At 59.2% G+C, this 21,117-nt stretch overlaps 1 protein-coding gene across 7 annotated transcripts; it reads right to left on the minus strand.

Annotated features, from left to right (window-relative positions):
• Nucleotides 1–4,049: 4,049 nt before the first annotated feature.
• Nucleotides 4,050–20,814, minus strand: CEP131 (centrosomal protein 131). Of its 7 annotated transcripts, none has more exons than XM_075111076.1 (27): nt 20,756–20,814; nt 19,690–19,888; nt 18,605–18,690; nt 17,728–17,842; nt 17,179–17,297; nt 16,570–16,683; nt 16,310–16,459; nt 15,823–15,940; nt 14,935–15,051; nt 13,730–13,898; nt 13,480–13,580; nt 13,168–13,350; nt 12,600–12,791; nt 12,327–12,464; nt 11,610–11,735; nt 11,393–11,509; nt 9,879–9,908; nt 8,643–8,745; nt 8,109–8,310; nt 7,713–7,820; nt 7,388–7,505; nt 7,148–7,222; nt 6,927–7,069; nt 5,981–6,158; nt 5,660–5,856; nt 4,431–4,491; nt 4,050–4,331 (listed from the first exon to the last, which is right to left on the minus strand). In XM_075111076.1, the coding sequence occupies exons 1-27, from the start codon at nt 20,779–20,781 to the stop codon at nt 4,257–4,259; spliced, it is 3,360 nt and encodes a 1,119-aa protein (XP_074967177.1). In that variant the 5' UTR covers nt 20,782–20,814; the 3' UTR covers nt 4,050–4,256. The 7 variants fall into 7 exon arrangements, with proteins under 7 accessions (XP_074967177.1, XP_074967176.1, XP_074967179.1 ...); XM_075111075.1 differs by having other exon boundaries at nt 12,600–12,794; XM_075111078.1 differs by lacking the exon at nt 9,879–9,908.
• Between the last annotated feature and the right edge of the window lie 303 nt (nt 20,815–21,117).

Raw genomic sequence — 21,117 nt, forward strand, 5'->3', positions numbered from 1 at the left:
TCCAGCATGGCCGCAGCCCCTAGACCCAGCCGGGGGGGGTGATAAAGCCCCTCCAGCCGCACCTTGCAAAGCCACCCAGGGCAGCCCATGGCATGGGGTCCCACTGTGGCTGGGGGGGCTGCCCCGCTGCGGGGCCGCACAGCTCGTCCTCATGCACTTGACACCGCAGCCACAGCACATGGGCCTGTGCCCTCCAAACATGGGAGCCTTTAAAAACCGAACGGTCCTGACCCCGCAGCAGGGAGCAACCCACAGCTTGGCCCTCGGGCAGCTCCCGACCAGCACCCCAGCAAAGCTGCGGGTGCAGCCGGTCGCTGAGCCCGCCTGGCTCCAGAGAGCAGCTGGGACCCAAGCAGGACTTTCTTTCAAGATCATGGTGGGACAGTCCCACCCCTGCAAGCCCCCCTCTGGAAGCCACCGCTGTGGGACATTGGCCCACCCCATGCCGGGCTTGGGTCTTAGCATGGGGGTCACGCTTCCCCACAGTTGGTTTTAATATTTAAAGCCAAATTTTGCGTACATTATTAATTTTTTACAAGACTTCAAGCTTGCAAAGAACACCACGCTGCACATGTCACATCACCGCAAATAGATACAAGGCTGGAAAAATTACAGACTGCTGGGAGAATAAACACGCTCCTGTCAGCTGGAGCCGGCTCGCTTCTCCCGAGCTGCCGCGGTTCACGGCTCCGGAGCAGCTCCGACTCGTGTGGCCCTGAGGTCCCTCTGCAAGGCTGACCCCTCATCACCCATTTCACATTTGGTTCCCCCCAGCTGGGACACAGGCCACTGCCCGCCACTGCCCCTGCCAGCCACCCCCATGTCCCCAGCCCCTCCTGGCTGTGCAAAGGCCCATGTCCCCATGCCCCTGCTCAACACAGCCTGGGAGCACCCAGAGATCCCCCATATACCTTCCAGGCCTCAAAGCAGCTGAGCAAACCTGGCACAGCCCCGGCACGGCACACAGCACCCTGGGGAGGGATCTGGGCTCTCTCGGAGCTGTGGTGGCATCCACACCCACCAGAGCAGCCGTGGTCCCATGGGGAGCAGGTGGCCACACACTGCCAGGGCGGTTTGCATGGCCGGCCCCGCTCCTCATGCGGCTGAGCTGGCGCCGGCTGAGTCACGGTGAGCCTGGATGCAGGTGGGGGTGGGCGGCTGCGCAGCACCCTCACCAGCACCCACCAGCACATCCCACAGCCCGCACAGCCCTAGTGCCCAGTGTCCAGTGTCCCTTCCCTTCTGGCATGCAGGAGCTCAGCACAGCCTGTGCCTCAGGCAGGATGGGATGGGGGTGAGGATGGGATGGGGAAGAGGGCAAGGACAGGGGTGGGCTACGGATGGGATGGGGCTGGGATAAGGATGGACTAAGGAGAGGGATGGGGATGAGGTCAAGGGTGGGATGGTGTGTATGCCTGCCCAGCCTGGCTGTGCTGCCCTGCCCTCCTTGAGGACACCTGGAACCCCAGATCAGCTGGGACCCCCTGCACAGCAGCCCCATGCCCGGGCACCCTCCTTGCCCAGGTGACAGCCGTGATGCTCAGCCCCAGCAGCTCCATTTGACACAGACAGGAGCAGGGTTGAGCCATGTTGGGTCCCCCAAATCCACCACCACCCCCAGCGCTGGGCCCAATCTGTGCCCCCAGCCATCCACCACCCTCCTCTCACCCCGGTTCCTTGCAGTTTTCTGACATGGCTGTGAAAGGGAAGGTCCCAAGGAAGAATTGAGGCCAAAAGCCCCAGCAACGATCCCCCCATGCACCACCTGGGGTGCAGACCTGAGCTCGGGGCTGCAGTGGGGATGGTTCCACACTGGGCAGAGCCCCACACCCAGCAAGAGCACGACGTGGCACCAGCCCAACCAACGTCTCCTCTGCAGCCGCGTCTCAGGCAGGCGAGCAGCACGCTCGCCCCAATTAGCAGGAGAGATTACCCCGTGTGGATCCTGCCAACTTGCTCTGGCCTCCCGGATGATTTGTCTGGGGCCGCGGATAATCCCCTCCGGGGCAGACACCAGATTGAGCTGCGATCTCTGCGTGTCGGCTGCCAAAAGCACCCTGTGCTCCTGACCTCCTTCCCAGCCCAGCGGTGGGGCTCGCTGGCAGCCAACGGGATCCGCTCATCTCACCTAATCCCAGGGGCGGGGAGAGGGGGGTCCTTAATTGGGGATCTTTGTCAGAGCCTGGAACGGCCTCACTGCTACCAACAGCCTTGATGACTGCCCGCCATGCCGCCGGCCGGCAGAGATAGGGCTTGTGCCACGTGGCTGACAGCCCTGGTCCCGGGGTACCCCCGGGGTGAGGGGAAGTGGGCATCCGGCACTGGCGCAGCAGCAGGGTGCAAGCATCCATCCGGTGAAAATCTGCATCCCCGGTTATGCAATGCCGCTGATTTATTCATGCCTGAACCGGGCACTGGCCTAGAAATTAGCTTCGGCGGTGCTGGGGAGGAGCAGGGCTGGGAAGGTGCTGGAGAACCAAGCCCCAGGGGAGGGCTGAGCCCCAGGGAGCAGGGCCAGGCACATGGGGCACCCAGGGAACAGTGATGGCAGAAAGGGCACAGGGTGCTGCCATCCTACACACGGTCACCAGGGCTGTGCCAGGCACAAGCCCCCCGGTACAGGCAGGGAAGGGGCTGATACCCTCTTCTCCTCCCATGCAGATTTCACACGATCAATCAATTTAACCACAGCAGCATCCAGCACCCAGCGAGGGCCGCGCTGGGCCAGGAGCAAGACTACAGCAAAAGGCTCTGGGTGGCCCAGAGGCTGCGAAGGGGTGGAAGACGGAAGCGGCGCTCAGGAAACAGTCATTAGAAAAGCAACAACAGTGAAAACAAGCACCATGCCCAGCCTTTCCCGGCAAAACGGGGCTGCATGCTCCTCCCCATCCTTGCTGCTTGTTCGCATGGCTGAGAGGGGCAGCTCAGCAAAGGGGGAGCAGAGACCAGCATGGCTGGCAGCGCAGCCAGCCCAGAAGGGAAGGAGCCAGGCAGGACCCAGCCAGCCTCTGCCTCTGCCACAGCCAGCAGCCCCCCGGGGCTGGAGGAGCTGCTCATGCCCCAGGACATCCACGCCAAGCGCCAAACACAGGCCGTCACAGGGCAGTCATGGGCCGATGGCATCCACAGGTGCCTTGGGACCACATCCCCCCAGGAAGCTGCAGCCAAAAGCCCACGCCAGGACAAATGCCAGCATCAGGAAGTGGCCAAGCTCCTCCACAGCTTCCCAGGGTGTCGAAGGGTCCCTCTGAGCAGCACCCTGCAGCTCCACATCCTGGTGGGGTGGCCCCAGGAGGAAGGGGGCTCTGGCAGTGCTGCCGTGGGGCAGAGGGAGGCCCACCCCCCACCCTGTGCTGCCCAGCTGAGTGCACAGGCTGGCAGGACGGATGGGAAACACCCTGGAACTGTGATGAGCAGACATCTGCTCGCCCCCCACACTGAGCCCCAGCCTCCTTGGAGGGAAGAGGCTGTAGAGGAGCGGTCGCACGCTCCCTGCCGAGAGGAAACAGATGCCGCCGGCCCAGCCCAGGCATTTCCCGTCGCTGTCATGGGGTGCTGAGAGATTTGCAGGTAGCAGAGGCTGCAGGACCACATCCTGCCCTGGCCATGCCTCCCTGCATCGTCCTGGATATTTAGTTTTAGGAGGGAAGCAAGGCACAGAGCAGGGAGCCAGGCACCATCAGAGCATGCTTGGGCTGCTGGGTGACAGCTCCCACCTCCACCCACCCCTCCCTGGCCAGCGGGAACAGGGGGTCCTCAGGCCCCTGACCTCAAAATCTCCAACCGCTCACAAGAAGGCTCCCGTCCCCAGCTCAGCCCTGGCTCGCAGGTCCCACGTGTTCCACCACGGGAAAGGTCTCAGGACACAGGGATGCAGGGTAGGGAGGGTCTGCCGACCGCTCGCACCGCGAGGAAGAGCAGCTCGTCCCCTGGCACTGATAGGCACTGGGGAAGGACAAACACACAGGCAAAGAAAATGAAGTCGTGGATGCTAGTGGGGCAGAGGCCCCCCCTTCCCCCAGGGGACACAGATCAAACATAAATGGCGGTAGAAACCAGCACAGATTTATGGTTAGAATACAACCACTGAACACCTGAAGGCTGCTGAGTGCCACCGCACCGAGACCAGGCTGTGAAAAACGAAGGTGGAAGAGAAGGAAGGGAGAGCCCGACTCCAGCCCCACATGCAGGGGTGTCCGCTCCCCCGAGCGTGGATCCAGCGGGCGCTGCGGAGCACCCCCTGCATGGCAGGGTGGTCATTTGGTGGCCAGCAGCTGCTTTCGCTGTTGCTCCAGGAGGGCTTCCAGGCAGTTGGCTCTCTGCACAGCTGCCTACAACAGAGCACACAAGAGGTAGAGCTCACTGCACCCCAGGCAGAGCTGCAGCCTGAGGGGCAGGGGGGACCGGGGACGGCTGCCCCCCTCACTCACTTCGTATTGCTTCCGAAGGCTGCTCACACTCTCCTCCTTCCTCACGACTGCCATCTTCACCCTGAGCAGACAGACACAGAGCGGCTGAGGACCCCATCCTCGGTGCCCAGCCCCAAACACCGGGCTGGCCCCGTACCCCAGGAGGGCGATTTCGGCAGGAGGGGAGGCACAGCCCCTCTCCCGCCACCTGGCACGCTGCAGCAAGCCAAAGAGCAGCAGCTCTGGGCTCGGGGTGCCACAACACGATAGAAGCGCCTTTATTCCCCTGGTGAGCATTATGTAGTTTGGATCGAGTCATCTATAGGAAGAAGGGGACATTAGTTTCACAAGACTTAATTAATTAGTAGCACCACAGGGAAGGGATTTTAAGTTTCTTCCCATTTCTCAAGCCCGCAGTTGCTGCCTCATGGCTGGACTCTTCCCAACAGCTCGCAGAGCACCAGACTTTCTGTGTTTCAACCTTCGCCAGGCTGCAAGTGAGGGATGTAAGGGGAAAGGGGTTCCTTGTTATCTCATGCTCAGGGTATGACCCTGGCTCTCAGAGAGAGTGGGAATCACTCAGCAGGAACTGGGAAAGCCACGGAGCTCCGCGTGCTCCTGCAACCGCCTCTCGTTACAGCTGGTGGTGAGCAGCTCCATACAGACACCGACAGGAGGGTGGCTCTGCACCACGCTGAAGCTGTTAGCACAGCGCTCTGCCCCACGCAGAAAGAGCTCCCACAGGGGACGATGCACTTCCCCTTCCGATTCTCCTTTCACTTGCAAAATCCCTCCCCCGCAGGCAGACTCGAGGGAAGAGGAAGCCTTACGTTTTCGAGGCCTGACACTGAGCTCAGCTCCCAGCCCATCTCCCCACTGAGCGCAGGATGGAGCTGAGCTCCACAGCACGGCCCCACAGTGCCAGAGCCCTGCTCGTTAGCACAGCCCCTGCTCCTGCAAAGCAAGCCCCTGGGGTGCTGTGCAGCCAACAGCGTGGGGCCTCGGTGCGTTTTGGGGATGTCACAGCCACCCTTGACCTCCACGGCCACGCAGCAGATGGCTGAGCCCTGACACAGCAGCAGGCTGCTCCCTCCCCTGCACTCGGTGCGGGGGAAATCAGTTGCCTGACCCCTCTGGAGTGGCAAATCTGCAGAGCAAGATGCCATGGCTGCAATCACACATACCCAGCTCCGCAGCCACAGCCCCAGCTATAAGACCAGTGCGGGGCAGCGAAGACCAGACAGCCTCACCTCCTGTGAACCTCCTCCAGCTCTTTGTCCTTCTCCTGCACGACCCTGTCCAGCTCCAGGCGCTGACGGGCTCTCATCTCTAACATCTCCGCCTTTAGCCGCTTGTTCTCCTCCTCTGTCCTCACCAGCCTGTCAGTGAACTCCTGTCGAATCACTTCTGCCAGGCTGCTCCGCTCCTGGGACAGCTGGTCCCTCACCTGCAGCAGGGCAGAGAGGTGGCATCAAGATGCTGACAGGCACAGGGCAAAGCAGGGGGATGGAGCCAGGCAGGGCACAGAGCAGGGCAAAGAGCCAGAGCCCCAGGCTCTGCTCCTCACCCACCTTCTGGATCTCCTCCACTTCCTGCTCCTTGTGCTTCAGCAGGCCTTGCAGACGAATGCTCTCCCCTTCCAGCTCTGCCAGCCGCCCCTTCAGCTCATTGCAGCGCTCCTGCAGCTTCCGCTCAGACCTCTCCAGCTCCTGGAGTTCTACCTCGTATTTGTCTCGGATCCTCTTAATCCTAACGGGAAGAAAGGACAACTGAGAAGGGCAACGAAGCTGGTGAAGGGTCTGGAGCACAAGTCTGATGAGGAGCAGCTGAGGGAGCTGGGGGTGTTTAGCCTGGAGGAGGCTGCGGGGAGACATTATTGCTCTCTGCAACTGCCTGAGAGGGGCTGGAGTAAGGTGGGGGCTGGTCTCTTCTCCCAAGTCACTAGTGATAGGACAAGAGGAAATGGCCTCGAGTTGTGCCAGGGGAGGTTTAGATTGAATATTATGGACAATTTCATTCCCGAAAGAGCGGTCAGGCACTGGCACAGGCTGCCCAGAGAGGTGGAGGAGTCACCATCCCTGGGGGTGTTCAAAAAACACATAGACGTGGCACTTCAGGGCATGGTTTAGGAGGCCTGGGGGTGTTGGGTTGATAGGTGGACTTGATGATATTAGAGGTCTTTCCCAACCTTAATGATTCTATAATTCAACAACAGGCACCCTGGCTCAGCCCACTGCTGCAGAGACTGTCCCCAGCCGCTTTCACACTGCAGGAGGGACCATGACAGAGTAGCAAGGGGTGGGATCTGCCCCATGGGAGATCCAGGGCTCAAGTAAGTTTGCCTCAAGTGAGAGGTAAACTTCACCCCTGCAAGCCACTCCTTCTGGCACTAACGCTGCTCACACCTGCAAGCTACAGTGTCCAGAGCTCGCTGGAGAGTTGTGCAGGGCTCAGGGGACGGGGACCAGCCTGTGAGGAGCTGGGACTCACAGGCTGCCTCCTCCCTCTCCCCCCTACCTGTTCTCTGCTGCCCTCTCACACTCCTCCTTGGCTGAGGACATGTCAGCCTCCAGGCGCTGGATGACCAATTCGATCTCTTTGTCTCTCTCCTTCCTCACCTCCTCCCGCAACTCCCGCTCCCGGCAGAGCAGCCAGGCTTCCTGGGGACAGAGATGGCAAATGCTGCCTCAATCCCTCTCAGAGCCTGTGGGTAGCACCTTTGCAGCCCTTGCTGTTACCTCCTTCTTCACATAGTTCGCCTCCCATGCCTGCTTCTCAATCTCCAGCCGGTCCTTCAGCACCTTCACTTCTGCCTGCGGAGACAAGACAACTGCTCAGCTCCGGCAGCCACAGCACCCCACGCCAGCTGGGAGCAGCCCCCGGCACCAGCACACATCACTGCGGCCACGTGCTGGGGACTGGACGGTTCGCACGCAAGAACAGCAATCCAGGGCCTAGAGGTGAGGGGAAAACCAGACCTGATGCCGCCTCTCCTGCTCCTCCTTCTCCTTCGCGTACTCCTCCTTCAGCGCCCTGGTGACGGCCGAGCTGCTTGCCTCCAGCTGCTGCCGCAGCTCCTCTGCCTCCGCTCTCTGCCTGCCCACACACAGACCGCAGCTCCCAACCTCCGTGCCGGCCCAAGCCTCACCACTCCCTCCCCGGGATGCTCCCTCCTGGCCCTTCTCAAGCACCAGCCCTCTTCCCACCAGAACCTGACCTGGGGAAACCAGCCCCACCGCTCCTGAGCCCAGGGTTGCCTCCAGCCCTCGGCCACTGCACGGGCCCCACTGCCAGCCCACTCACCTGGCCGCTTGCTGGCTGAGCCGCTCCTTCTCCTCAGCCACCTCTGCATAGAGTCTGCGCCGCTGTTGCTGCAGTGCCTGCTCCTCCTGCTCCAGCTGCTGCTCACACCTGCGGAGCAGAGCAGCCTCAGGGATGCGCCTGGCTTTGGGCACTCACCTGCCTCTTCACCCTGCCCCATCCCATCCCTTCCACGGCTGAGCAGGGGCTCATCTGAGGATGAGGGATGTCCCTGGTTCACTGGCATCTCCCACCTCAGGCTGGTGGAGAGGAAGGGGCTGCTCCCTGTGGATATTAACTGCTGCAAATATTGGGATCCCACTGGCACATGGGTGCTGGACACCACCCCCACGCCGTGAGCTCCGAAGCACCCTCAAGCATCCCCCCATGATGACGTACCGCTGCCGGGCCAGCTCCCTCTCCCGCTGGCTCTGCTCCTCCTTCTCCCGCTCCAGCAGGTCCCGCAGCTCCTCCGCCTGCCGGCCATAGCGCTGGGCAGCCCGCTCGTCCGACTGCAGCAGCTCGGCCTCGTGCAGCATCTTCAGCTTCCTGATGTCCTGCCTGTGCTTCGCAATGAGCTTCTGGATCTCTGGCTCCAGCCCTGGGGCAGCCAGAAGGACAGTTACTGCTCATCCTTGGGACTGTCTGGACCCCAACACTGGTGCCCTTGGCCCTGGCCAGCTGGTGAGGAGGTTGCAAACACATCAACTAGCAAAGAGGAGCTGGTAAGAAAGAGGGGACCAGCATGCATGGGCTTTCTTGCCCTCTAGCATCTGCCTTTACCAAACAGAGGGAGCAGAGGCTGCCCATGCTGAGCAGCTCTTCCCTGAGCTGCCAGCAGCTTTTGCAGACATGGCCCCTCTCCTGGACCCGCACGGACATGACACCTGCACCAACCCGACTCCAGCCACCACCAAGGGAACGAGCCCATACCTTTCACAGTGATTTCTTTGATCTTTTTGGTTTTCTCATCAATCCACTTCTCCCGCCTTATTTTCTCAGTTGCGCTCATCAGTTCCTTCAGCTTCTTAATCTCCTGTTTGGAAGCAAACAGGAAAGCTTCAGAGACAAGATAGGGGAGAAAACTGTTACCTGGGAGCCTGGCTGTTGAGAAGAAAGTTGCAGGCAAGAGCAGACAGCCCAAGCTGGGCACAGACGACCCATGCAGCCCTGGCCAGGCATGTTCTCCCCGTCCAGGGAAGCAGCTGTACGCTTTCCTCTCTCTCACAGGATGGGGCTGCTGCTGCCCTGCAGACCTTGAGCACAGGAGGGAAGAGCAAAACCCTTGGGAAAGCACTCCCTGGCTGAGACAAGAGAGCACCTACAGAGGGGAGAGGGGAACTGGGGCTGCTGGCGGTCTTGTGTGCAGGGCAGTCCGTGTGTCAGCAGATGCAGGGTCATGTGTGAAGATGCTTCCTCCTTCAGCCTTCCCTCTCCCTGGCATGGAAGGCCCTCCAGCAGGAGGACAGACAGACAGGCATACCACCCAACACCACAGTACCACTGCAGACCAAGGTCCTACAGCACCCCAGAACTCTTCAAAGACTCAAAGGCTGCACAGCCCAGGCACAGCCGCTGCTTTTGCCTTCTGTGCCGGCGTTTACCTCCTCTCCAGAAAAAGGACTGGAGAAACACCTAGGCCCTGCTGCCCACAGAGCTCCTCCCCAGCACTCCTGTCAGCAAAAGCCAGTCGAAGCACTCAACCACATACTTCAGTGCTGGGGTTTCCGGTGAGATATGCACCAGCCAAAGGAAAGCCTAGTCCGGCTAGAAATGGCTCCATTCCAGCACGGGCAGATGATGACCACATGCAGGACATGGGACATGTCACAGCTCCAGAGGACAAGCATGGGGCAGGACACCCAATGGCTGCTGTGTGGAGAGGAGCAGGGAATAGCAGGGGGCCACCCGCACAGCCTGGGACTCGCTCTTAGGGGAAAAAAAGGGCAGGAAAATTGGCACAGGAAGACAGGGACATCCTGAAGGCAGCAGCTGAGCACAGGGCCTGGGGAGATGGGGTGAAGGGGCTCCTTCACCGGGTTGACCCTGCTGCTGAGCAGGGAATTCCCATCCCAGCCCCGCTGCCTGCAGGCGCCTGCAGAGCTGGAGCAGGTGAGGGAGTGAGAGCAGAAGGGCAAGGCACAAAAAAAGAGCAAAGACCACATTTACCTCACAAAAGGGGCCCAAAGTGCGCCAGACCTGGGGAGAAAGAAAGGAGGGGATGGAGAGAGAAGGGGAATCGCAGAGTCATGGGGTAGAGGGGAGAGTGGAGAGGCAAGACCAAACAGCATTTGTACATGAGAGCCACAGGGTGGAAGGGGGGCAAGGGTCCCACGGGAGCAAGGGGAGGCGCAGCCAAACGGGCAGTTAGACAGATGCACCAAGGGTCCAGAAGCACCACTGGTGATTGCAGCTCCAGGTGGGGCAGAGCCAGCCCTGACAGGGAGCGTGCTGCATGGTCAGAGCCCGGCTCACTGGGAGCAGGGGCAATGAAGGGGTCAGAGGCAGGCCCCCGGGCCATTCCCACTGCTGCTGCCCTGGTGCAAGCAGGGAGCGAGAGGTAGCAGTGGCACTTCTGCCCCGCGCAGGCTGCGGCAGCAAAACCAGCCCCGTCCCTCCAAGGGAAGGGGCTCCTCCAGGCACCAAGTTCAGCAATACTGCGCTGGCTTCTTCCTCTCAGCTGGGCTCAAAACACAGGCTTAAACAGTAAGGCAAAGCGAGCCAAGTGAGCCTTTGCTTTGTATGAGGGCGTCAGTCTGAACAGGCTCAGACCAGTGCAAATGCCTGCCCCACTCCAGAGCCCTGGGCATGAGCTCAGCTGCATGACCAAGGGTGAGCAGGGACCGGTGCAGAAGAGCCAGGACGAGCCCCATGGCTGAGCTCCGAGCCAGTGGTGCTGCCTTCCTGCCAGGCCAGGTGCAGGGCAAGCTGAGCTGTCTCCATTTGCAGGAAAGGGAGCTCTCTGCACACTCCTGAGTGAAGCTGCCAGCCAGCTCCCACGAGTAGGCAGCATGTCCCAGAGAGGGGCCCCAAGGCACAGACCCTGCTGCACAGGCTCGCTGGGAAAACAACCCATGTGTTTGGGTGCTGGTCAGGGCAACAGCCCAGTGAAACTCACAGAGGTCTGTTACTATTACTTATGTACTTATAAACCCCAATGTTCCTTTATAATCTTGTCCCCATTCAGCTCTGAGAGCACCTCCGCTCCTGCAAAGGGGGCTGGAAGTCACCCAGCTCAGAAGGATGTGGCCAGAGGTACAAATTCATCTGTGGCATCAGGTTTGTTCCAGCACCTGGTTTTACCTCTGCCGAAGCGACATCCCCCAGTCACCCAGAGGTGACTGTCCCTAGAGTCCTCAGCCAGGGGAGAGCTCTGTCCACAGCAGGATGTGTGGGAAGGGTCTTTCCAAGCAGAGCCCCTGGGAGCTGGCACTGTCTCTTGGTCAATACCACGTGCCTGGCTTTGGGCAGCAGAGGCCAGGATCCTCTTGGGGAGCCAGGGCAAACCTCCACAGGAGACACGGACCTTTGTGCACAGAGAATGGCTCCCACGAACGACCGGGCCCCACCAAGGTGAGGGACACTGTACTGCTCTGGACAGAGGCCCCATTTGAGCAAAACCAACCAACTCTGGCTATGGCACATGTCCTCTCCCTGCCCCGCCACATTCCCTATCCCCTCACCAGCTCATGCTGCTCCTGCATCTGGGTGATTTTCTTGCCATACTTCTGGTCCACTTGTTTCAGCTCAGCTACCACAGCCTCACACTTCTCACTCAGCACCTTCTTATCATCAATGAGCTGGGCAGGGCAAAGAATAGGCACCGGGCAGCCAGGCAGGGTACAGCAACCTCCCCTTCTGGCTTCAGAAGCATCAGTCTGAATTGGGATGGGAGATTACCTGGTCGATGAAGGCCAGATGCCTCTGGATAGCTGCCTCATACTGTTCCCTCTGCAGACTGAGCTGGTGGCCGAGCTCCTTCTCAGTCTGTTTGACATGCCGGACAGTCAGTTCCCTCTGCTGAGCCTTTTGGATGCAGGGGAAAAATAGCCACAAAACATTAAGAGGGAGAAGTTACACCAGGCCCAGCACATGTACAGGAGATAACTACTGAACCTGGAAGGCACTGTCAGGCCAGGACAAGGAGAAACAGCTAAATCAAAGTCTGGTACTCACATGTCCTGCCCTGCTGTCAGCAAGAACACCCAAACCCCCATGAGACAGAGGGAAAAAAGAGTTCAGCCCAGGTCCTGAGCGAGGGCTTCTGGACTAGCCAGGCACCTGCCAGGGAGGGGGGTTTGGGGAAGGCAGGGCAGGCAAGGAGGAAGGGTGGGCAGCAAGGAGAAATTGGAGAGGAGCCCACACAAGACTGAGGTCGACCTTGCAGATCTTTCCCACGCTAACAGCAACTGGGACTGCAGCACGCCCGGCAGCCTCTGGCCCTCTGGCTCCTCGGCCCTGGCTCCGGGAGCGCTGCAGTGCTTTGCTGGGGACACAGATGGGAAGCCCTAGTCACAGAGCACTGATTTTGTGCTTCAAAGCCACTGCCCCGAGACACATCTGCTGAGGGCCCTTGGTCTTCATTTCCCAGCAAGCGAGAGCATCTGGCTCACACACCAGGGCTGTCTGCAGCAGGCTGATGGATCGCTTCTTCTCCTCCACTTCCAGCTTCAGCCTCATGATGGAGCTCGTGACCTCCGTCGCAACAGCCGACGCCTGTTCCAAGTGAGCCAGCTCCTCTTCCGAGAGGAGGCCCTGCAACAGGGGGAAAAAAGGCAATTATAAGGTGGTGGGGACCACCTGGAACCAGAACAATGAGTTGGGAGACCCTTCCCACCAGGGTCTCGCACCAACTCTCCAATACAGATGGGGTCTCACTTCAGCACTCACCTCCCGCTGCGTGGCTGAGGCGGCCGACTTGGGCCTCTCCTGTTCCGACTTCTCCATCTCATCCAGGAAACTGATGATGCTTTGGAGCTTGGCCTCTGAGAGCAGGGCCCCGTCCTCGTGGACCCCCGGGGAGTGGTTTAGCTTCCCAAACTTCTCCAAGTTATCAGCAGTCAGGGAATTGGAGCTGGGTTCCTGCTGGGCAGACACAGCTGTGAATGAGCGCCCCGGGGAAGGCTCAGAGAAGAGGTGCCAGCTCTTCTCCATCACCGGAGCCCAGTCCTCCCACTGCACCCCAGTAACCAGCCTTATCCTCTGTGCTAACCCCACTCCCGCCACAGCCCTCACGTGGTTTTGCTTCTCCTTGCGGATGCCCAAGCCCTGGTTGCACCAAACTCCCCCACTGCCTCCGAACTCCCCCACCACCTTCTCTGGCGGTGAACCGGCTGCGCTTCTCACCCTCCACCACCCAGCAAGCACTGGGAAAAGACAGCCCATAGGGAAACCTGCTCTCACCAGGCAGCCATTCCTGTCTGAGGGTGGATGCAACCAGCCTTGGACCCCTGCTTACCCCGTCTATCCAGGCATATCTGTCCTTCCTGAAGAGCTTTGGTGGGGGCAGCAGCTCTGGCTCTTCCTCCAACAGCTTGAGCGTGTCCAGCAGCTCACTGAGTGTGACCTTGGACTGAGCCCTGCTGACAGCAGTCACAACCGTCTCCAGATCCTCGCCACCCGTCTCTCTGGAACTCACGTCCTAGGGGAGAAGACGACACACCTTGTGGTAAAAGAGCTTGCCGATCTCCCCAGAAGCCAGCAAAGGCTCCAAAGCTGCCCTGGCAGAACAGCTGGTGCCAGGAGGCCCACGAGGCAAAGCCAGACCCACCTGCAGCTTGTCGTCTTCCCCGGGGTCCTGCGAGGGCACAGAGCCAGGGTCTGCGAGGCTGCGCTCTTCTGGCTCTGCAGCTACCGAGTGGAAATTGGCCTCTGCAGGAACCAGACTGTTCTCAGGCGTGTGCAACAACCAGCCCCTTTGAAGCAGCTCCCCGGAGCAAGAGCTGCTCCTCCATCCTCCTCCTTCCCCCCCATGTCATACACTGCTCCAAACTCATCGGAGACCCGCAGAAGGGACTTACCAGCATTATTGGCTTTGGTGACGCTGCCGGCTGGACTGACGTTCCTTGCAGAAGCGGGTTTGGCAGGCTTCTTCTTTGCTACCCTTCTGCTCTCCTTCACCAGCGCAAGCTCTTCTTCTGCCAAGTGCTTTGCGTCCAAAGCCTTTTGAGCCCTTTTCTGGTGCAGTTCCTGTAGGGACAGACAAGCCATCAGCATCCTGCCCAGCACAGGGTGTGTTCTGACACGTCTCTGCACTGCTTCAACTGCTAGCAAGGGTCTGGGAGACAGCAACAACCCACACGCTTGCTGCTGAAGGGTTAACAAGGACCACTCTAGAGAAAGGGAAAGCACAGGAACAACAGCTCTACCCTTCATTGCTCTGAGCAGAGGGGAGGTGGTAGCCAGGGTCTTGCCAGCCTCCACACATGAACAAGGGCTATTCACACACCCCTGCACAGCATCCTTTGCTGCTCTGTAAAGGGCCTCGGCATCCCGAGGGCCAAGCATCGCACAGTGCAGCGATGCCACAGTGCCCGGGGGGCTGCCTTAGCCAAATTCTGGGGAGACACAAGTACATATTTGCAAGGCTGTTGCAGCATTTTGCTGTCATACGGCTTCTCACTGCTGTGTCTCTCCTGAATCCCCACCCCACCGAAATATGATTCCATTTAGGGTAAAGAGAAATTGGTTGGGTTTTTTTAAATCTTCAGCTATACTGCAAGCCAACATGCAACTCCCCATAGTCTGTGCCAGCCCCTCATCTGTGCCCCAGGAGCACCAGCCCTTTCCTGCCATAAAGTGGGCTGCAAGAACAGGGTGAAGACAGCGAGGTGCTTCCCGCCAGCAGGCACAGAGCAGTGCTCAGCCCACCCTGGAGGGACACTGCTTCCAAGGAGGGTCCCCTTCCCAGGGCGTTCCTGTCCTCGGCCACTCCGAGGAGCTGCAGTCACAGTCTCCCTGTTTCAATGTAGTCACCCTTTCCGCAAGAACTGGATCGAAACCAGCACTGTCTTCACAAGCTCCAAATGAGCTGCCAAGGCTTGGCAGGAGCACAACGGGAAACCGCTCTATGGCACCTCCGTCTCCATAGGGAGCACTCCATTTCCAAGGCTGGCTCTAATTCTACTTTGTGCAAAGCCCCGAGAGAGGCAGAGGAGAGGCCTCTTACTCCCTCACAAGAAGATGCCAACAAACTGGTCTCATGCAGGCCTTGCCTTGTCCCTACCTGGATGGCAGCACGGCGGGCCAGGCGGGCCTTCTCCTCTCGGATCTTCCGGCGTTCCTCATCCTTCCTCTCATGCAAATCCAGGATATTCCCTTCCTCCATCTGCTGCTGCCTTTCCTTCCAGAGAGGAGGGTCAAAAATGTTATTGAGAGCTCTCTAGCACCCAGCACCCACAGCAGGGAAGAGGGAAAGGGCACAGTGCTCCCAAGGTCACCCCATATCCAGGCTCTTCATCCCCCAGTCTGCCCCTCCATGCAGGTACAGAGTGCTCAGAAAAGCTCCACTTTAGAACAGCTTATTTTCTTGAGATGCTAAATGTAATTATTAGTCATCTGGCTCTGCAACCACTGAGGAGACAAGGCTTAAAAATAGACGCTCACATGCAAGAGCTATGGTACTCTTTGTTATTGGGATAAATAATTAAACACAAAGAAACACAAATAGCTGCAGATGACTCGTCACTCTCTAATGAGCCAACTCGCTACTAATTCGCAACGATGAGCCGAGACAGGGTATCCCTCCTCTGGCCACAAGTGTGTGTCCGAGACAATAAGAATTCAGCAGGATTTGTGCTGCTACTGCCAAGCGTCTGCCTGCTGAAGGGAGCTGGTAGACCAGAGCTGGGCAGTGCCAAGCCCAGGAGCTCCCAGCCCAAACTCCCCCTGGAACCAAACCCAGGCTTTCCCCCTGCATCTATGCAGGGACAGGACCCTCTTCAGCTCTCTGGACTGCAAGGGGCTGGCTAGATGGAAAGTCAAAGCCCCCTTGTCTCCAACAGCTCAGGTCTCAGTCACAGGGTCTGGTGACTAAAGGCACTCCAATTCCCCCGCCAGGCAAGGCGAGCAGGACACGGGTGTCAGAAGAGTACAAGGCAGCGGCAGGACTGACCTCCCTTTGGGAAGCTAGCAAGCGCCCCAGAGCTGTGGCTCCCGCCCTGTGCCATTGCGAGTGGCGTCGGTACCAGCGCTGGATGGTCACAGCAGCCAGGTTCACCTGCTGGATGAACCTGCGGGGAGAGGGAGGGTCAGTGCAGCCCTGGGGTCCTCCTCGGCTGCCAGCTAGGCAGCATCACCCTGTCCTGCTGCAGCAAGGCGCAAGCTGCTCACCCTCGCACCCTGACTCAACAAGGCCTTTTCCTGGCTGACATTTGGGGTGGGAGGAACTGGTGCCTTTGACAAGGACAATTCAAAGTGCAGAGCCAAGTCACAGGGAGGGTAAATCAGCCTCTGTGGATGCACTAAGAGAGGGCCTTCCTGAATCTGGAGCCCCACAGGAGAGGAACAAACCAGTACCAGCTCCCCTGGAGCTCACCCCCTCGCCTGGCACCATCCTCCTGCCTCTTCCTACCAGCCATCACACACCGACTCTGCCTCACCTCTCTGCCTCCTCCTCAGTCACCTCCTTCCTCCGGGGCAGGCTGCTGTTGTTGTTGTGGGTCACAATGTTGTTGCTGGAGAAATTCTTCTGAGACTTCACAAAGCTGCTGCTTTCACCATCCTCATTTGAGGTCACTTTGACAACATTGCTAAGGAAAAAGACAAAGCTACTTGGCACCATCCTGACCCATCCTGTGCCCTGCCAGCACATGAACATAGGGTCAGCACAGCCTCCACACCAGGACCTCATCACACTTACTTGAGAGAGCTGGGTGCCTGGTTAGAGCTTTTAGGCGCAGGGCCCTTGTCAGTGGTGGAGTAGTTGTTGTGCACCATGGTGGTGACACAGTTGCCCATCGTGCCCTTGTTGCTCCTTTTGCGGAGAGAAGATAAGTCATTAGGACTTGCTGGATCTGATGGCGGACAGCTCCCTGCGTGGCAACCCTCAACCCAACTGTGACCATCAGGGGTGCTCCCCGAGGCGAGGAGCAGGTGAGGCCGTGCAAGTAACCTGCCTGCTCTCTAGAGCTCACTCGCCGGTAGCTGTTACCCAACGCCAGACAGGCACAGCCTGAGCAGACCTAACAGCCTGCTGTTCAGGCTATTCTACACGCAGCCTTGGCTTAAGTCTCTCCTGGCCCTGAAGGGTCTTACTCGTTCCCTCTCTTAGTGCGAGAGCAATCTCTCCCACGCATCCGTCAAGTTCCTGCATGGCTTCCAAGCACGTCCTGGCCAGCCAGCCTGGCACGCCACCATCAGTCTGCCCTGCCCTTGACCCCTGTGCCCTGGCAGAGGCAGAGCACCAGCACCCCCTCCTCTGTAGTTCCTCTCAACACCAGGCCTACAGGTTCAGCACCACCCCTCCTACCTGTTGTTGGCAGTGAAGTTGGCTGCCAGGAGCACAGTGGCTTCCTTCCTCCTCATGCCCGCTGGTGGCTCAACGCCGCAGGAGCCTGAGGGGCCCGGCAACACTCGTGGCTGATCGTCCTGCCAAGGATTCAGCAGGTATAAGCACAGGCAAGCACCAAACCCATGTCCTCAAACACCAGCCTCTTCCTTTCAAGCCAGGTTCTCCCACCCACAAGAAACCTCCATTCCACAGCATGGCAGCCTAGAGGCTTTGCCTGTGCCTCCACCTGCCTCCACCAGAAGCCAGGAGCACAGAGGTGACGGGCCAAAAGCCCTGGGCCAGCGGCAAGGCAACACAGGCCAGAGGACTGGCTGAGCATGTTGGCCATCCAAACCGTGCCAGCTTTGACTGCAGGCTGAGGAAGGACCAGCCTTGCAGCCGCAGACAAGCTGTACCACCCATCCTCGGGTCTAGGGAAACCTTCCCACTCCTCCACCAATCCCAGCCAACTCCTTGAACAAGCAGAGCTGACTTAGCCCACCTGCCCCAGGACATCCCCAATCTCACCAAGATGTTCCACGTGGTTTTCTTTTCTGGGGACGTTTTGCTCAGACTCGCCGGTTTCTTTCTTCCCCCAGAACCGCTCTCAAAGAAGGTCAGGAAGTCTCCTGTCTGCTCTGAGCTTTAGCCCGAACCCAGGGAAGGCAGAGAGGAGGAGAGAACACGTGTTCTGGTTAATATTGCATGCAGACAAATGGCAACAAGACAGCAATAGCAGGGTTCTCATCCCGCACAGGCTGCTTCAGCGAGCAGCATGCTCTGGTCGTGGCAGGGCCTTCCAACAACATGCACAGCACAGAGCCGAGGCACACCTACCACCTGCCATCACAACGCGGAGGAGAAAAGGGATGAAGAATCATTACACAGTCATGAAATCTATGAATGATTCGTTTTATACAGAGCTTTAGATTTCAGCATGACATGCGGAGAGAGAATATATTAAAGGGATGGGCACGGGGCAACAAGAGAACAGAAAAATCACAGTTCAGAGGCAGCCCTGGGAGACAGAAGAACTTTTCATCTGCTAACACAGTCCAGCTACGGTCCAGAGGATCCATGAGGGGCTGTTGTAATTGAACTATCTTGTCCCTTGGAACTAAATTGAATATCTTTTGTGACAGAGGCTTCCCAGTCACAGAAATACACCCTATTTCCCCAAATCCTAGTCAAGTGACCTCCCCTCCAAAAAGAAAACAAACAAAAAAAATGGACCTTGGCTTTCCAAGGCCAGGCTGTACCCCATGATAGGTATGACAGAGCTTAATGCACTTTTTTGCAAGGCTCTGGTTCCCTCGCAGGACAAGGAAGGTCAGAGGGGTGGGTGGGGTTTCACACAGTCCCATCCACGGGACAGACAGACACATGTTGGTGGCTGGAGCTGTACCTGTGCCTGCTGTCCACCCGTTGGTTAACCTGGGTGGTGCTGTTAGACCTCCGGAGGTTGTTCATTGCCCGGGATCCCGCATCTTCCTGCGGACGAGAGCGCTAAATTCAGCAGTGATGTTAAGGAGAAGCACGGGCACATGGAGCTGGGATGGCTGGCCTAGGCAGGCTCCCCTGTGAGTCAGGCGTCCTAAAATAGCGCTGCTGGCAGTGCTACCTTTCCACCCCCTTCACCACAGCCCTGACATGATGTCTCTGGGGCTCCCGTGCTGCTGCTGAGCCAGCAGGAACGTGTTCATTTGTGTGAGCTCCCCAGCCCAGAAGGGCCATGCTTATTACCTGCCCTGGGAATGAGCATGAAGGAAGACTGCCAAGGAGGTGGCACAGATTACTCAGCAAAGAGCGCAGAGGCTCTCCACTGCTGGATCTTAACAGAGCCCAGTAAGTACCTGGGGCTTGTTCACTCTGCTGAGAAAACACTCACAGAAATCCCCACTCAGTGAGACACCGAGGCCCCCGCAGGAATGGAGGGTGCTCAGCAAGGCACAGGCTGGGCCTGAAAGCACTACAGCATCCAGCAGAAGATGGCAGGAACTGAGGAGTTTCCAGAGAAAAATTGGCACAGGGAGGTGAAGGGCAAGGAAGGGAAAAGGGTGAAGCCTGAGACTTTCCTGCCTGCCCTTCTGTGTACATTAAAGGGTTGAGAAGAGACCCAACAAACAACCAATTGCTGAGGACAATCAGATTTGGCAAGAACATGCAGCACTGCAGCACCCAGAGCTGCAGCTGAACTAGCACCTGGACCAGCCCAATTTTCGCCTCTCAAAGGTGGTGCGGCTGCTCTCCATAACCATGCAGCCATGCCACGATGCCGCATGCAACATCCCGGGGGAACCAGGGCCCTCCCCAGCGCCGCCTCCCACCCCAGGCTTCACTTCAAAACTCAGCCTGCAGGATCAGCGCTGCCCAGCGTTAGACGGCTGGCAGAGCCAGTGTGCGTCCAGGCATCCCACAGCACACGCGCCTCCCTGCCCTGAGCAGCGGGAGGGATGCAGGGATGAAGGACTTCTCCCATCCAGGACTCACCAGAGTGTTCCTCTTCGGTTTGCCATCGGCGGTGACCGAGACGGAGCGCACCATGTGCTTGGCGGGAGAGGCGCTGCTGGGGCGCCGCAAGACGGGCACGGGGAGGCCCGTTAGGCTCAGATCCACACCGCCAGGACCAGCACCCTGGAAGGAAGAGCTGCTGCGGGTGCTCTTCATGCTCGAGCAGAGAGAAAAGGCCCTGGAAGCACAGCACAGATGGAGAAATGAAGGCACAGGGAGCACATCCAGCCTCATGCGGCAAGCAGACCACACGTTCTGCTCCCGGCTGACTCCTGCCAGCACGCGGAGCTGTATCAAATGGGACAAAACACCTTCCTCCATATTTCCACGTGTCAAATGACCCTGAACACAAGGTCTGGAGAGGCACGAGGTGAACTCCTCACAGTGCCCGACACCAGCAGCCATCTCCTCACTGCTTTGACCCGACGCCCCAGCTGTCCGTCCAACATCCTGCTGTCCCTTTTACAGGGGCTCATGGCCATCAGTCGGCTAACACAGAGGAAAGCTCCGCTCCCCACGCTGGGCTCCTTCATCCCACGCAGACCCTGGCTGCGAGAGGATGATACGAACCCAGAGCAGCCTCTTCCGCTAAGGCACTGGGCAAGGAACCAACCCGGCAGCTCCTCAGGGATCTTTCCCCCACCAAAGGTCCCCAGTCTTTGCCAAGAAGCTGTTCGGAACCAGCCGTGTCCCCTCCCCAGGCTGGTTTCACACACCCCCCTCGCTCCGGGGCTCCACCAGAGCCTTTGGAGATGCCTCGGGCTCCAACGCTTGTAAACAAAAGCCTCTCGATAGAAACCGCTCGGTTTACGTCAGGAAAACAGGTTTTTCAGGCCCAGAATATGGGCCTAGGCCCCTCCAGCCCCAGCCCCAAGCATCCCCTCGCGCAGGAGGGGCCTGAGGCACGGTGAGGGGCGCCGGGGCCTGCTGAGGGGGTGGCGCCGAGGGCGGGGCCGGGGCTAAAGCCCCGGCCCCGGACCCCGGCCTCACCCGAGGCCCAAGCCTTATCTCCTTGCCCAGCTCCATAACTCCCCCTCCCCCGTACCCCTGTCCCGGTGTCCGTCCGTCCATCCGCAGACTACCGCCGCCGCGCGACGCGCCACGCCCCCGAGGCATTGGGCGGGAGCTGAGAGGTGGCGGCTGCCCAATGGGAGAGGAGGGGCGGGGCGGGGCGGAGAGAGGGGATAGGTGGAGGTGTAGGAGGGGGTGGGAGGAGGGGTGTGGCCTGTGGGGAGCGACGGGCGGAGACTGAGGTGAGGGGCGTGACCTGCGGGAGGAGACTGGGAGAGGGGCGCGGCCTGGGGAAAGAGGGCGGGAAGATGAGCGGAGCCTAGGGAAGAATGGCGGGGAGATGAGCCGAGTCTGGGGAAAAGAGGGAGGGGCTAGTCATGGGGGAGGCGGAGCCCG

This window comes from Phalacrocorax aristotelis, chromosome 16 (assembly GCF_949628215.1).
Source record: "Phalacrocorax aristotelis chromosome 16, bGulAri2.1, whole genome shotgun sequence".
Classification (NCBI taxonomy): domain Eukaryota; kingdom Metazoa; phylum Chordata; class Aves; order Suliformes; family Phalacrocoracidae; genus Phalacrocorax; species Phalacrocorax aristotelis.